This window comes from Dermacentor silvarum, chromosome 1, assembly GCF_013339745.2.
Source record: "Dermacentor silvarum isolate Dsil-2018 chromosome 1, BIME_Dsil_1.4, whole genome shotgun sequence".
Classification (NCBI taxonomy): domain Eukaryota; kingdom Metazoa; phylum Arthropoda; class Arachnida; order Ixodida; family Ixodidae; genus Dermacentor; species Dermacentor silvarum.
In genome coordinates this window covers 248,805,917-248,819,733 of record NC_051154.1, presented here as the reverse complement: position 1 = coordinate 248,819,733, position 13,817 = coordinate 248,805,917, and the positions used below count along the sequence as shown (strand labels likewise).

Here is a 13,817-nt window from a genome sequence, read left to right as displayed (position 1 = left end):
ACCGAAGCTGCCGTGTATGGCGCTGCTAAGCAGCCGAACAAAGGCTTCTGTGTCGCCTAGGCAACCACCCCGCAGCTGCATCATGGTGCCGCCACTTTTCTTTATTCTTGTTTTTAAATGTCTTCATCCTCCTCTGCATCGCCCTCGTTGCTCTCCTCTTCCATCGGCCAGCGCACTTCGTTGAGAGTAGTGCTTGTTACTGCACTTGGCTGCTAGATTTTTCCGTAGAAACTGCATTATAAATTAATACGAAGTCCTTCACTACAGTGCACCTCATAATCGTATTGTGGTTTTGGCACATAAAACCCCAGAATTTAATTTTGAACTTGCACTTGCACATATTACTGGGTGTTTGATGCTAATTTTACGAACCTGGTAAAGAATGCCATGAAGTCACCTTTTGAACCTGCACTTGCACGTATTACTGGGTGTTTGATGAGATGCTAATTTTACGAACCTGGTTAAAGAATGCCTTGAAGTCACCTTGCTGAATTGAAAACACTCGCAGCTTGATGAAATCATGTGAAACAAAAAGTATAGAGACAGGGTAGGCTAAGCTTGTTGCCAGGCATTTTGGTTAAAGCATTCTGCTGCTCAGCATAAGGTGCCATGAATAGCGGTGAATAGTATTTCTGGCCACATTTCTATGGCGTTGAAGTGCGAAAACGCTTGTGTACTTAAATTTAGGTGCATGTTACAGAACCCTAAGTGGTCAGAGTTAGTTGGGAGCCTTCCACTACAGTGTCCCTTGTAATTATTGTGCAGTTTCGGGACAATAAATCCCACAATTTAATACATCTTGATTGTAGGCCAAACATTGAAAACTGGTTTGAGATCAATTTAAGGCACAATACCCAAACTATGCCCTCCTGTTCACTGGTGTCTGGTTTCTTGCAGGTCAACCTTGAAAACTGGGTTGTGATCTTCGCAAGGCGTGATGGGGAGCGTACACGGGGATTCACACAAATGATGAGCAAGGTGTGCCCCTCTATGGGCATTGGTATGCGGGCACCACAGCTTCGTGAACTGCCCAATGACAGCACTGATTCATATGTTCGTGCCATCAAGGACGTGATTAGCAAAACGGTATGTACACAGCACCATTTCTGTGTTGCTGCAACCGCTGTGTTGTGGCTAATTCAGAGTTCAACTGTCGACATTGCATGCTATCACTGCTTTAGTCGATTTCCAGCATATACCGTATTTACTTGAATCTAACGCGCACTTTTTTTCCGATAAAACAGGTCCAAAAATTGCGTGCGTGTTAGAATCGAGTGCGAGCCTAAATCTGCGTTACCATATAGCCGTCAGCATTTCAAAATGGCTGCCTCGCACGCGCGTCGAGCCTAGCTACCGTAGCTTCCTCCATGTGCTGCAGTACACGTGCTTAGGCAATAGTCTACCGTCCGTCTAAACATTCTCTGCGTCTGCTCTATCAGCATGAAGTACCAAATTCATCATGATGCCGCATTTAAAAGGAAAGCGATCATGTGTGCATAGATGGAAGGAAATCGGGCCGCATCACGGGCGTTCGGAGAATCCAAAACTTGCGTGCGGGACTGGGGCAAACAGAAGGAGAGGATTTTCGCCAGCAAAGCAATGCGGAACGGTTTCAGTGGACCAAAGCAGGACGTAATCTGCGATGATCCACTTCTGCGATACAATCAGCTTGGCCCTATATTGAAAGCAATCTGCGACGGGGAAAGTCTGCCATGCACCGTGTTTTCTCCGCTTATAGGTCACGTTGAAGCGAGAGGCATGATAGCACGAAGGTCAATTCGCTCGCCGCGATTTGTCACTCCAGCGTTTTGACAGTTCGTTTACGTGGTCAACGAGCGAGATGTGTTCACGTTTGCTTGTGCGCGCATGACACCGTGCTTGTTAATTTATTTAGTAAGCGAATGTTTCCAAGTTTACACGGCCGATAAAACAGCTATCCTTACTTCTCAAATTCGATGCTTCGCGTTTCGGGTGAAACTGCAACTTTTTTTATTCATCGCAACTTTAGTGCATCGGGAGTAAATCTTTGTTTTTCCAAATGAGAGAAAGTTGTATTTCTGTATGAAAGCATGAGGTGCGCGCTACTGTAATGGATCTTTATTTTCTTTTTTGTCACGGAAAACGGGTGCGCGTTACAATCGAGGGCGCGTTAGAATCAAGTAAATACGGTAAGCATTTTACAACGAGCAATTGTCTGACACTATGGTGAGCCAAGCTGTGTGGGGCAGCTGTGTGGTATACAGTAAAAGCTCGTTAATTCGAATTTCACGGGGACACTTAACGAGTTAAATTAACCGAAATTCGAACTAGTGAAAGTGATTAAAGAAAGCCACATCTGATGACAAAAAAAAAAGGTAGAGCACCTCTGGGTACACTTATTTCAAAAAAAAGTTCGTAATGGTTTTTTTGCTTTTTGCCTCTGAAAGCGATTGCTGCTGCTTTATCTTCCAGAGCTCGAATGAGCCGGAAAGCATCATCTTTGCCTTCTTCGAAACTGAAGAAAAGCCGGGCGTGATTCAGTCCGTCTATCACCTGTGCCAACGAAGGTCGTACCGGTGTTTCACCAACATCGTCATCATTCGCGTTGTCATCGTCCATGGCTGGGTTTTCATTTTCACCGATGACTTGGGCGATAATTTCATCATTGGTCAAGTCGTCGACACAGTTGTCGACATTCACGTAGTCGCTGAAGTCCACATCGCCGAGCACCTCCTGTACATGAATCGGAGCGCGGACGTCCTCTTCAACTTCATTACCGTCTGTGTTAAGGGCTCAGAAACCACAGTGCCGGAAACAATTTGCAATTGTTTCTGTGATTAACTGATTCCAGGCATGCACAAGCATGTGCAGGGCTGTGAGCAGAGTCACGGTGTAGCTTTTCTCATTATCGGAGCACAGGAGAAACTTCTCAAGAATGTGACGTCTATGAAAGCTTTTCAAAACTTTTATAACGCCCTGATCCATAGGCTGAAGAGCCGCAGTGGTGTTAGCCGGAAGAAAAACCAGCTCAATGGCTCTCAACTCGATTTCCACCTTGTGCGCCGAGCAGTTGTCGACGAGGAGGAGAATCTGCCTCTTGCCGAGCTCAAATTTTCGGTCGAGTTTCCTCAGCCACTGCTTGAAAAGCTCGCCCGTCATCCAGGCCTTCTTATTTGCTGCATAGTCGGCCGGCAGCTTGCGGATGTTCTTGAAACATTGAGGTTTCTTCGACTTCCCTATCACAAATAGGGGGAGCTTCTCTGCTCCAGTCATGTTGGCCCCAAGCAACACCGTCACACGCGCTTTGCAACGTTTGCTGCCTGCGCACACGTCCCCCTTGTAGGTGATCGTTTTGTTCGGTAAGAATTTAAAAAACAAGGCGGTCTGGTCGGCATTAAAAATATCGGATGGTGCGTACTTGTTCAGGTGGTCTAGTAGCGCACCATTCCGCCACACGGTGCAGGTTTCCGCGTCTACGGCTTTGGCTTCGCCGCACACACTGCGGAAAACGAGGTCGTGTCTGTTCCTGAAGCGGTGAAACCATTCGTCTGAAGCGGCGAAGTCGGAGACGTTCAGACGTTGCGCGAAATCAGCCGCCTTCGCTACGATGATGGGGCCACTCAATTGGATATCCTGGCTCCGTTTTTCCTTGATCCATGTGAGCAATGCTGCCTCCAGGTCCGGGTGCTTAGCTGTACGAATTCTTTTCCGATCCTTGGCGAAAGTTTCAGCCGCGTAGGAGTCCTCAATCGTCTTCTTATTCCGGATGTAGGTCGACAGCGTGCTTCTCGTATATCGTGCTTTTTGGCGATTTCGTTCTTACTCTGTTTCCCTACATCCACTTCCCACACAATTTCCACTTTCTCCTTCAACGTTTTAGCACGGTACTTTCCACGCGACGACATAGCGGCATGCGAGCAGTGTCGGTCTGCGACGGACGCGTACGGAACAAAAGAGAGCAACGGCGCACTCGTAGGCTTAGACATTGCGATTGCACTGGCGACGGAGAGAATGGCCGATCTCGGGGTTGCCACCGAACGCACTGCGTATCCCGCTGTCCATGACGATGCGGCAGAGAATTTGCGGATGAACGCAAGCGCTGCCCTCTAAAAACACGCAATGATGATAGTTTATGTCGCGCCATCTGTCGCTTAACAGCAGAGACTGCGAGCTGGCTACGGCGGCGCGCAGTTCGAATTATCCGTGGCGGGCCGGATTAGCATTCGAAATAACGAGCTTTTCAATACATGGGGCTCTATGGAGCATGGCCGGACTGTGCCACTTAATTTGAATTATTCGAAAATTCCAATTAACGAGGTGCGAATTAACGAGCTTTTACTGTAACAAGGCTTTTTTTTAAAGTGTTGTGTTGCTTCTCATGCTCACTCTTTTCCCAGGAACGAGTGGCTGAAATTTGTGTGCAAATTAGAATCAAGTAGGAAAATGAGTTTTACTTAAAAACTACACTGGTTTGTAGGTCCTTGCTTCAGATTAAGGATCTCAGCAAGTTAAAATGGGTTGAAGTTGCTGCAGTGATTTCATCACTGCTAGAGCTTCGTCATCTTCGACCTAATCTGCAATTCATCGAACTTTTTTCCTGTTGAGCAGAGACTTTGAGAACTTTTCTGGGCTAGCCTGACAGTGTTTGTCATTAGCTTGACATTTGTGCAATGATGGAACAGCTGTGCTGATTGTGCCGAACCTGCTCCAAAGGAATGATAAGAATGAAAGCTTTCCGTTTATGCTACGTCACTAGTAAAACTGGAAATCAATGGAGCTGCCATAGCCATGAATATGCCCGACACTATTGGTCCCTCATTTGCTGTTTTTTGCTTTGCATCTGTAGCACATGTTCCAGTGCACTGTCACTGTGCAGCGTTTTTGTTTGGGCCATAATTGGGTATTCCTTGAAACAGCATGGCAGTTCAACCTCAATATACAGTCGAATCTTGTTAATTCGAACACGCTTAATTCGAACTGCCGGTTTATTCGAACTGACGCTGTGGTCCCGTCAAAGTTATGTGAATTTCAGTGGGCGAAAACGTTCGGTAATTCGAACACGAAAGCATTTGCGACGGTTAATTTGAACATACCGCACACCGACAATGCTCTCAGCAGTGTGCCAAATAACGCGGCGGCGCCTCCGACCGGCATTGCTCCGACACCGCCATGGAGCAAAAGCTTAGGAGAGACCCCTCAATGCAGCGGCAGAGGCCCAGTCTGGCCAACGAAACTGCCCACGCCGGCAAACCCTCGCCTTCCCAATAGCGGTAGAAAACGAAACTTCAGGGAGCGGGCTAAGGTGGCGCTGGGCCAACAGGAGCGGCGGTGCCGGCACGGCGGCGGGCGCACATGGAGACAGTCAAAGGTGAGGGAGCTACGAGGGAGTTGAGAGAGAGGGCGAGGGGTGCCACTGAAGCGGCGGAGTTGCCGAGACCAAATCTGCTTCCCTGCTGCCCTCCTCCCTGACCTTTGACGGTCTCTGTGCACGCGCACCCGTCGCCTTGCCGGCGCCGCCCACTCCCTGAAATTTCGTTTCCTTCCGTTATCGGGAAGCGAGCGTTGGCGGGCGGTGGGCAGTTGCGCTCGCTATTTGCGCCGCAATATTTCATGACTCGCACCGTTTGTGCATCGTGCTATGGTGCTCGAATACTTCAAAAGTACGTCCTTCTTTTAATTTGAACAAATTTTCGGGCTCCTTCGAGTTCGAATGATCGAGATTCGACTGTAGTACAGCAGCCGATTGATAATGCGGAATCGACAAAGACCTCCAAAACGTACAAACAATTGGGAGTCTGAAATACCAGATTCGCAAGAAAATAAGTGAATTTATTCCACAAGTGGCCAAAAAAAAGTGGGCCGTATTCTCGGTTTGTTACTTCCGCCGACATCTTCAATTTCGCGTAACTAGCGCAAAACGCATCAGTGTCTCCGGGTGCTAAGCCCGCTATCTTATCAGTGTGGAAATGCTGGCATCTGTCCTTGTCACGAGGAAAGTCACCTGGGCGCTGAAAGTGATTGTCGGAGAATGGGGCCCAAGTTTATCACTTATTGCTATGCGCACATACTCTTGACGTTGTCCTAGCCAATCCATGGCTGCGATTTTCTAGCTATGACTTCGTATTATTCCTTCTTACACTTTTTGCGCTTCATCAGTGGTCAGAGGGACGCTCCACCTGCATTATCAGTGGAACGTAACTCGAGTGACAAATCGCAAATGCAGCCTTTACGACTTAGTGGCTTGCGCGTCCAGGGGTTTGAGCACGGTCGGAGACTACTAGATCGACGAGGCTTCACTAGTTTTGGTTTCGAGGAGGTGCCGGCGAGATTGCCGACCACCATTCTGGCGACTTGTTAAAACTAAATTGTCTTTAGTTGTGCTCATCGCAGTGGTCAAATTAGCACACAGCCGTGCAATCGGAGTCCAAATTATCGCGTGGTGCGCTGTAAGGTGTCCGAAATTTAGGTCGTCTTATGCATTTAGTGTGTGGGGCCAGTGGCTGTATCACGAAGCTGTCCAAATAATCAAGCATGTCTGATTGGTGTCCAGATTATTGGTTGGTGACTGTACAACCTCATTCATTAGAAATATTTGATAATGTTGAAGTTGTCCTCTGGTCCAGGCAGGCATGTGCATTGCTGTCTCATGCTCATTGCTGTCATGCTCATTGCTGTGTGTAGTAAACAGGTGGATTTCTTCTTTCATGTGAGTGAATGTGTTTTTCTCGCCAGTAGTTGGGGTGATATACAGTCGGAGCTTGGTCAATTCCTGTTTACATATGTTGATTCCTCAATTCTATTGCCAAGTTTGAACGTTTGATTTTTTGATGTGCATGATTAGATAGTGACATATTGAGATACAGTCGAGTTCCGCTACAACGAAATTCACGGGACACGTGAAAAATTTCGTTGTGGCGGAAATTTGTTGACGCGAAATTAATTGTATATATGCACGTCAAATGGTAAAGCCGTGAACGAAACCGAAACCATCGTCCAGGAAATCGTAACAATGGCGTGGGATCAAAGGTTGAGACGTACCGAAGACAGTCAAAGTGTCAACTTTACGAGAGAATGCATTTCGCGCCGCTGTTACAGCATTTTTCGTACATTGTGGCCGACGCCTAACCCAACGTGCGTGCCCAGCCAACCATGAAACTCATTTTGCGGCACATGCACCGTCGCAATGAAGCGGTTTAAATTATCACAATTTCACTGCATATTTTTGACAAGTCAGTCAGTCAGTCATAAAACTTTATTCTCGGTACTGGGAGTGATGGGTTCTGCGACCCCATCAGGGGGGATCGCCCTCAGTCTTTGCTGAAGGTGACCTCTTGGGCTCGCGTGTGACCTGGACTTGTACTTCCGGATCAGAGCTGTCCAGCAGGGCCTCCCACTTTTGAGAGCCTACAAGCTTCTGGAGGTCCAAAACTGGGGCAGTTCCAAAAGATGTGTTCCATTGGGGCTCTCTGACCACAACTTGAGCAATCGGGTTTCAATTCATCTGGGTTGATGTGGTGCATTCTGACCGGGTTTGGAAGAGTATTGGATTGTAGTTGTCCCCATTTAACCTCTTGAGCTCTGGTAAGACTTTTGTGAGGTGGCGCTAGTGTTTGTCTAGCTAACTTAGTACTGGGTGATTTCCGGGTACTGATGAGACCTTCCTCTGTGCGTTCCGGGCTCAACGACTCGAGCCGATAGATCCTCGAGCCATACTATGAGCAGCCTCGTTCGCAGGGTTGCCAGAGTGAGCTGGTACCCAGATCAGTTCCGCGTCCCCCTGGTTTTCAGGGTAGTGTTGGAGGATTTCGAGAGAGGTTTTTTAGATTCTTCCTCTCGAGTAATTAATAATGGCAGTTTTGGAATCACTTATAACTGTTTCAATTTTGGGGTTAGTTAAAGCTAGTGCTATGGCTGCTTCCTCCGCAACGTTGGAGTGTTTGACTCTGACTGTAGCTATTGATATCGGTTCTCCGTTTGCCACAGAGACCGCTATTGCGAAGGCGTTGGTATTGCCGGGGTATGCCGCCGCATCAACATACGCCACATCCTGCCTTCCCCCGCATTTATTTGCTAGAATTTTGGCTCTAGCTATTCTCCTACCCTCATGGTAGGAAGGATGCACGTTCTTTGGTAGAGGTTCGATAGTGAGGGTTTTTTGTGATATTTGGGGGGAGTTTCTTCACGACCTCCACCAAGGGTTCAGCATTTTTGCTTATAGCCTTTAGTATTTCTCTGCCGGCTGTTGTTTGGGTTAGTCTGAGCTCTTGTGCCCTCCGGTGGGCCTCGACAAGCTCGTCCAAGGTGTTGTGTATTCCTAGCTGTAATAGCTTTTCAGTAGGCGTGTTGATTGGGAGCCCGATGGCTGCTTTATAAGCTTGCCTAATTAGTCCGTCAATCGCTTGTGTTTCCAGGTACGGGAGCGCATATGTAATTTTGCTGGACTAGTTTGCATAGGTCCTGCTCCTTTACCCCTGTTCGCTTGTTTGCTATTCTCCTAATGAGCCTGGTAGTTTGTGTTGTGGCATGTCTTAATTTTTCTGTGGTGATGTGATTACTGCGGTTTTCTTCTACATACATGCCTAGGAATCGTAGAATGCTTACTATTTTGACTGGTTCTCCTTGTACCAGGATTTTGAGATCCGGGATGGGGTAGTCAGTAGCTTTTTTGCCTCTTGGGATGTCGCGCTTGAGCAGTAACTCGGATTTAGGTTGTGAGCAGCTAAGACCCATGGTTTCTACATGAGGTTCTATAATGTCGACTGCTCTTTGCAGGGTATCTATTATGTCGCTATCTCGCCCTTTGGTAGTCTATAGGGTGATGTCATCCGCATAAAAGGTGAACCTGAGATTAGGTACAGTTCTTCGTTTAGCCGGCAGGTTTATCAGGGCCAGGTTGAAGAGGAAGGGTGAGAGCACCGAAACCTGTGGGGTTACGCGGTCACCCATGCTGATGGGATCTGAGTTCGTGCCGCCGGCTGAGATCTTGGCCGTTCTTTTCATTGAAAAAGATCGGACGTAGTTGCATGTTCTGGGGCCCGGATTAATTTGGGAAAAGTTTAGGGAAGGGTGAATATTCAGTATTGTGGAATGTTCGATCGAATAATTCTATATTTGTTATTCGCTTCGATTTGAACTCAGGTATTCAATATTTTCTAATTCGGCGCTCCCAAATAGGCAGCCAGAAGCCACGGACGGCCGGTACACATCTCGAAGGCTATACGTTTTTGCAATTAAGAGCCGGAAATGTGCAATGCAAAAGAGCAGAAATGGCGCTAGCGTACAACCGAAACGAAGCGGCAGAGTCCGCATCGCCATAGTTATCAGTGAAAAATGTACAGCAACGACGGCAATACAGCAATGCAGCAATGACAGCAATGACGGAACGCTTCGTGCCTATTTGTGCCTTTATTGCGTTTACCGCCGCTTATAACAATGCGTTGGCCGTGGGATTTCATGGTCACCATCCATGATTGCATCGATAGCTGGCGCGGTTTCTTGCGCAGCGGTTGCGGCAAAAAAATGTCAGTTTCGCCCTAAGGGCGAAGCAATGAATGCGATAGCAACACAGCAATGTCATACGATGTAAGGTGAACGGCTTTGGTAGCAATATAAATTGTAGTAAACATGAGCTGATTAAGTAAGCAGGTGTGCTGCGGCGTAAATAGACCGACATGAAGAGAGACTCGATGACCACGAGAAGGCGCGTGTGAAACGGTGGTGTTGATGAGAAGCGCTTCCCGTGGGCAGCGCGTGCGAAGGGACACACCTGTAGCGCTGCACTTACGATCCGGGCAGCATTACATGTGTAATGCCAAATTTGACGTGCGGTGCATGCTTGACAGGCAGTGGCGGTAGGCTGTAAGGTATCCTTTATTTGCAACCGAGGCTATGCTAAAGTGCACACGTGCAGCAATTACGTTCACTTCTGCTCTCCCAACAATCAACAATCCCCCCCCCCCCCTTCGTTGTGCTATTTAAATCAAACCGACGTGGTCCATATAGTCTGGAGTCTTCCACTTCTGCATGTCTTATATCCTGTGTGTTGTCTTTGTTGCGTTAAACCCAGCGATTTAATGAGCGATTTGATTTGGTGTGGCAGCTGTTGTCACTCATGAACTGGAGATAGAATAATGCTAGAATAATAATTTGGCTGTGAGGTACTTGAAACTGGCGGAGTGTCACTTCCTTGCAGGCCAAATTTGACGTGCGGTGCATGCTTGACAGGCAGTGGCGGTAGGCTGTAAGGTATCCTTTATTTGCAACCGAGGCTATGCTAAAGTGCACACGTGCAGCAATTACGTTCACTTCTGCTCTCCCAACAATCAACAATCCCCCCCCCCGTGGGCAGCGCGTGCGAAGGGACACACCTGTAGCGCTGCACTTACGATCCGGGCAGCATTACATGTGTAGCGTGCGTTGGAAAATGTGGCCCGACTATTACTAACTGAATGAACAAGCGTGGTGTGAGCGCGCACAAACAAACATGAATAGATCACACTGAATGACTGCAGACAACGACTGTCAAAACGCTGGCAGCAAGCGCGCATACGCCGCAGCGGGCGAAGGTTCGTACGGTCTATCGCTTCAACAGAATGCACAGTGCATAAAGGTCAGAGCCGTGTGGAGATAAGAGACGGTGCAGTCGAGCGACGAGCGCGGTTGTTGGCAGAGTAAAAGTGCCCCCCCCCCCCCCGCTCCCTCTGGCGCCGGCTTCCCGCTTCCTTGCTTGCGCGTGGGAGAGATAAGAGACTGTGCGGACGAGCGACGAGCGCGGTTGTTGGCAGAGAAGTGCCCCCCCCCCCTGCTCCCTCCGGCGCTGGCTTTCCGCTTCCTTGCTTGCGCGTGGGAGATTGAGTTCGTTCGCTCTACGTGATAGCGCGCGTCCCCGCACGCTTCCGCTCGGGCATACAGCACGCGGCGAAGATTTTATCTATACGGAACCTCACGGCGACGGCGACGACGACCGCAGAAATCCGGTTGAAGTGTCCATATAATTGCTATCGCAATAAAAGTAGTTTCGTTTTGACTCAATACGCACATCGGCCGTGTGCCTAAAAAGCTGTGTAGTCCATCCATGATCGCATAGATGGCGACCGCGATTTCGTCTGCAGTTGTTACAGCGAATGGTAGTTTCGTTCTGACTCGGTGCGTGCGTCGGCCGCGTGCTTTAAGCACCGCAAAGTCGCCGTTCATAATTGCGTCGATAGCGACCGCTGTTGCGACAAACAGTTGTTTCGGTTTGACTCGGTCCAAAGCTGTCGAGCTTGAAGAGCACCGGCTACATCGCGATGGACGTGCGATCTGCTGGCGGTCAGCTTACTGGCGAAAAAATAATCGGGGTGTGCGCATGGTAGTGCAAAGCATGTCGCAAATGATGGCGCGTGCCGCGGCCATGCTGCGAAGGGAGTCACGAGGCCTCGATCGCCGCTGCGAGAGCCAAAAAGTCACGAGATGATGAAAATTTCACCTTGCTCATGCTTTTGTGCAAAATAGCAAAGGAATTTGCTCATCCATTACACTAACAAAATCGTGCTGACGTAATAAGCATTTGCTTATTTATTTTCTGGATACCCTGATAATTCGGCAATCGGTTAATTCGGACATTTTTTTTTTTTTCTGTCCCGTGAAGTTCGAATTAACTATGTTTTACTGTAATATGTGATATATACTATTCGAACTATTCGATTAGAAATTATTCGACCAAATCTTTATTCGCTTCGAATTCGCTTTGAACCTCAAATTCACCATTCGCCCATCCCTAGAAAAGTTGGTAAGTATACTTTGATGCGTGACATTGTCGAAGGCTTTGTTCAGATCTAAGCCCAGGACTGCCCTGACACAGCTGCTACGCGGGATGATTTCTTCGCTAATGAGCATGATGACCTGTGTAGAGAGATGCGCTCTGAAGCCTATCATTTTGTTTGGGAGAAGGTTGTTGTCTTCCACGTACACCTTGAGCCTGTTTAAGACCATGTGCTCCATGAGCTTGCCTAGGCACGACGTAAGGGAGATTGGTCTGAGATTTTCAATGTTAATCCTTTTGCCTGGTTTTGAGATGAAGATGATTCTGCCGTGTCTCCATTCTTGCGGAATATCCCCTTTCTCCAAATATGTGTTGATTAGGTTAGTAAGGGCCGTAACCAACGTAAGGTCGAGATTTCTAAGTGTTTTGTTAGTCACACCATCGGGGCTAGCTGCCGACGTGGCTTTCAGTTGCCCGAGGGCGTGGCATGTCTCTGCTATACTGAATTCCTGGTCTAATTCCGGGTTTTCCTCACCTTCATACCACGAGTACGGATTGGGCGTCGGATGCGTATTGATGTATCGGTCTTTGAGGCTCTTTATGAGATCATTCGCAGTGCCCCCTCGTGTTGATGCGCGATCTGAATGAATTTGTTTCGCTGGGCTGACTTGGACTGCGTAGGGTCAAGTATTCCGGTTGCCTAGCTGACCGTTGACCCGATCACATACCTGTCCCCATTGCTGTCTTTCCAACTCTGCGGCGTATTCTGCAGTATTTTCCAGTTTGACTATTCGTTTCCCGAGTTTGCGGTTGTGTTTCTGAGACTTCCAGCGCTTTTGCAGCCCTAGATGCGCCTCCCAGAAGTGCTGTAACTTGGGGTCAGTCGTGTGTTGCTCATTCACCACTTCCGTGACTGCGGTGTGGCTTTGTACATCCTGTTCAAGCTCGCGGGTCCAATCACAGGTCCTCGATGTCGATCAGAGCCTTACTATCCCTGGCGTTGCGGAAATTATCCCAATTGGTGATTCTGGCTTTAGGTGGCGGTGGTGTGAATGGTTCTGTTTCCACGGTCGTTTCGAGCAGGTAGTGGTCGCTGTACGTTCTTGGTGAGTGTGAGATCTGGGGGTTGTATTGGCAGTTATGCTGTTTCCTATTCTGGTAGGGGTGCCTATGTCATTGAGTGTAGTTAGACCTAGATCCTGTATGGTTTGCCAAAGGACTGTGCCTTTATATTGGGCTTTCTGTACCCCCAGGCAGGATGTGGCGCGTTGAAGGCTCAGACTATGAGTAACGGCGCTTGACTGCTTTACGGACTAAGCCTGATATGGCGCATGTGCGATCGCTGGGTGGAGTATATATGTGAAGAATGAAGACATTTCCATCACCCTTCTTCCTTGGTGGAATTTCTATCATCGTGTATCGGTTTTAGTCAACCTTTGCAGCCAAATTGTGGTCGTAATTAAATGTTCAGCGAAACTGCAAACCTCCGAAATTGCATTTGTGGCAACAATGTTCACAACACAACTTGTGCAGATGAGTAAAAAAATTTGAATAAACCATCGTTCGCCGAACGAAATATTGGTTGCCGTTTTAGACTGGCTTTATGGCGCCTGTGGCGGAAACGCGAATAAGCTCGAATAATCAAGCTTATTTAAAATCTTGGTCGGTGACACCGAAAAGGTAGTGAACATTTTCATCCTTTTATTGTTTTAAAAAAATATCTTAACTTTTTCTCGACAACTGATGTGAAATAGTGGCAAACGTGCGATGACCAGTACTTCACTTCACATTTATTCTGCAGTATTCTGTAATCTTAACTGAAGGTCGCCAAGAATTAGAAATTACCTGAAGGCTCTACGCGAACGGCGTTCCCTGTACCTTGATGGGTGTTGTTCACGGTGGCCACAGTGACTATTTCTCGTTCATTGTGCATGAATACGTTCAATTAGCTGAATTTATAAAGTCAGCTTGGATGCGATGCCAATGAAAGCGTTGCGGATGACTTTGACAAATGACCGATAACAGCATTTCAAACAGCCTAGGATTCGTCAAAGCTTTTTTTAACGAGAAAGAAAGCCTGTGAAAAAAAAAAAAA

The 13,817-nt window shown here is 47.9% G+C and overlaps 1 protein-coding gene across 2 annotated transcripts in view; it reads left to right on the top strand.

Moving 5' to 3' along the window:
• Positions 1-13,817, top strand: part of LOC119437026 (piwi-like protein 1) — a 150,086-nt gene that overhangs the window by 101,347 nt on the left and 34,922 nt on the right. For both annotated transcript variants that reach the window (XM_037704086.2, XM_049660232.1), the window contains one exon: positions 898-1,086. In XM_037704086.2, the coding sequence (XP_037560014.1) occupies positions 898-1,086 (189 nt within the window). The remainder of the gene's footprint in view (positions 1-897; positions 1,087-13,817) is intronic.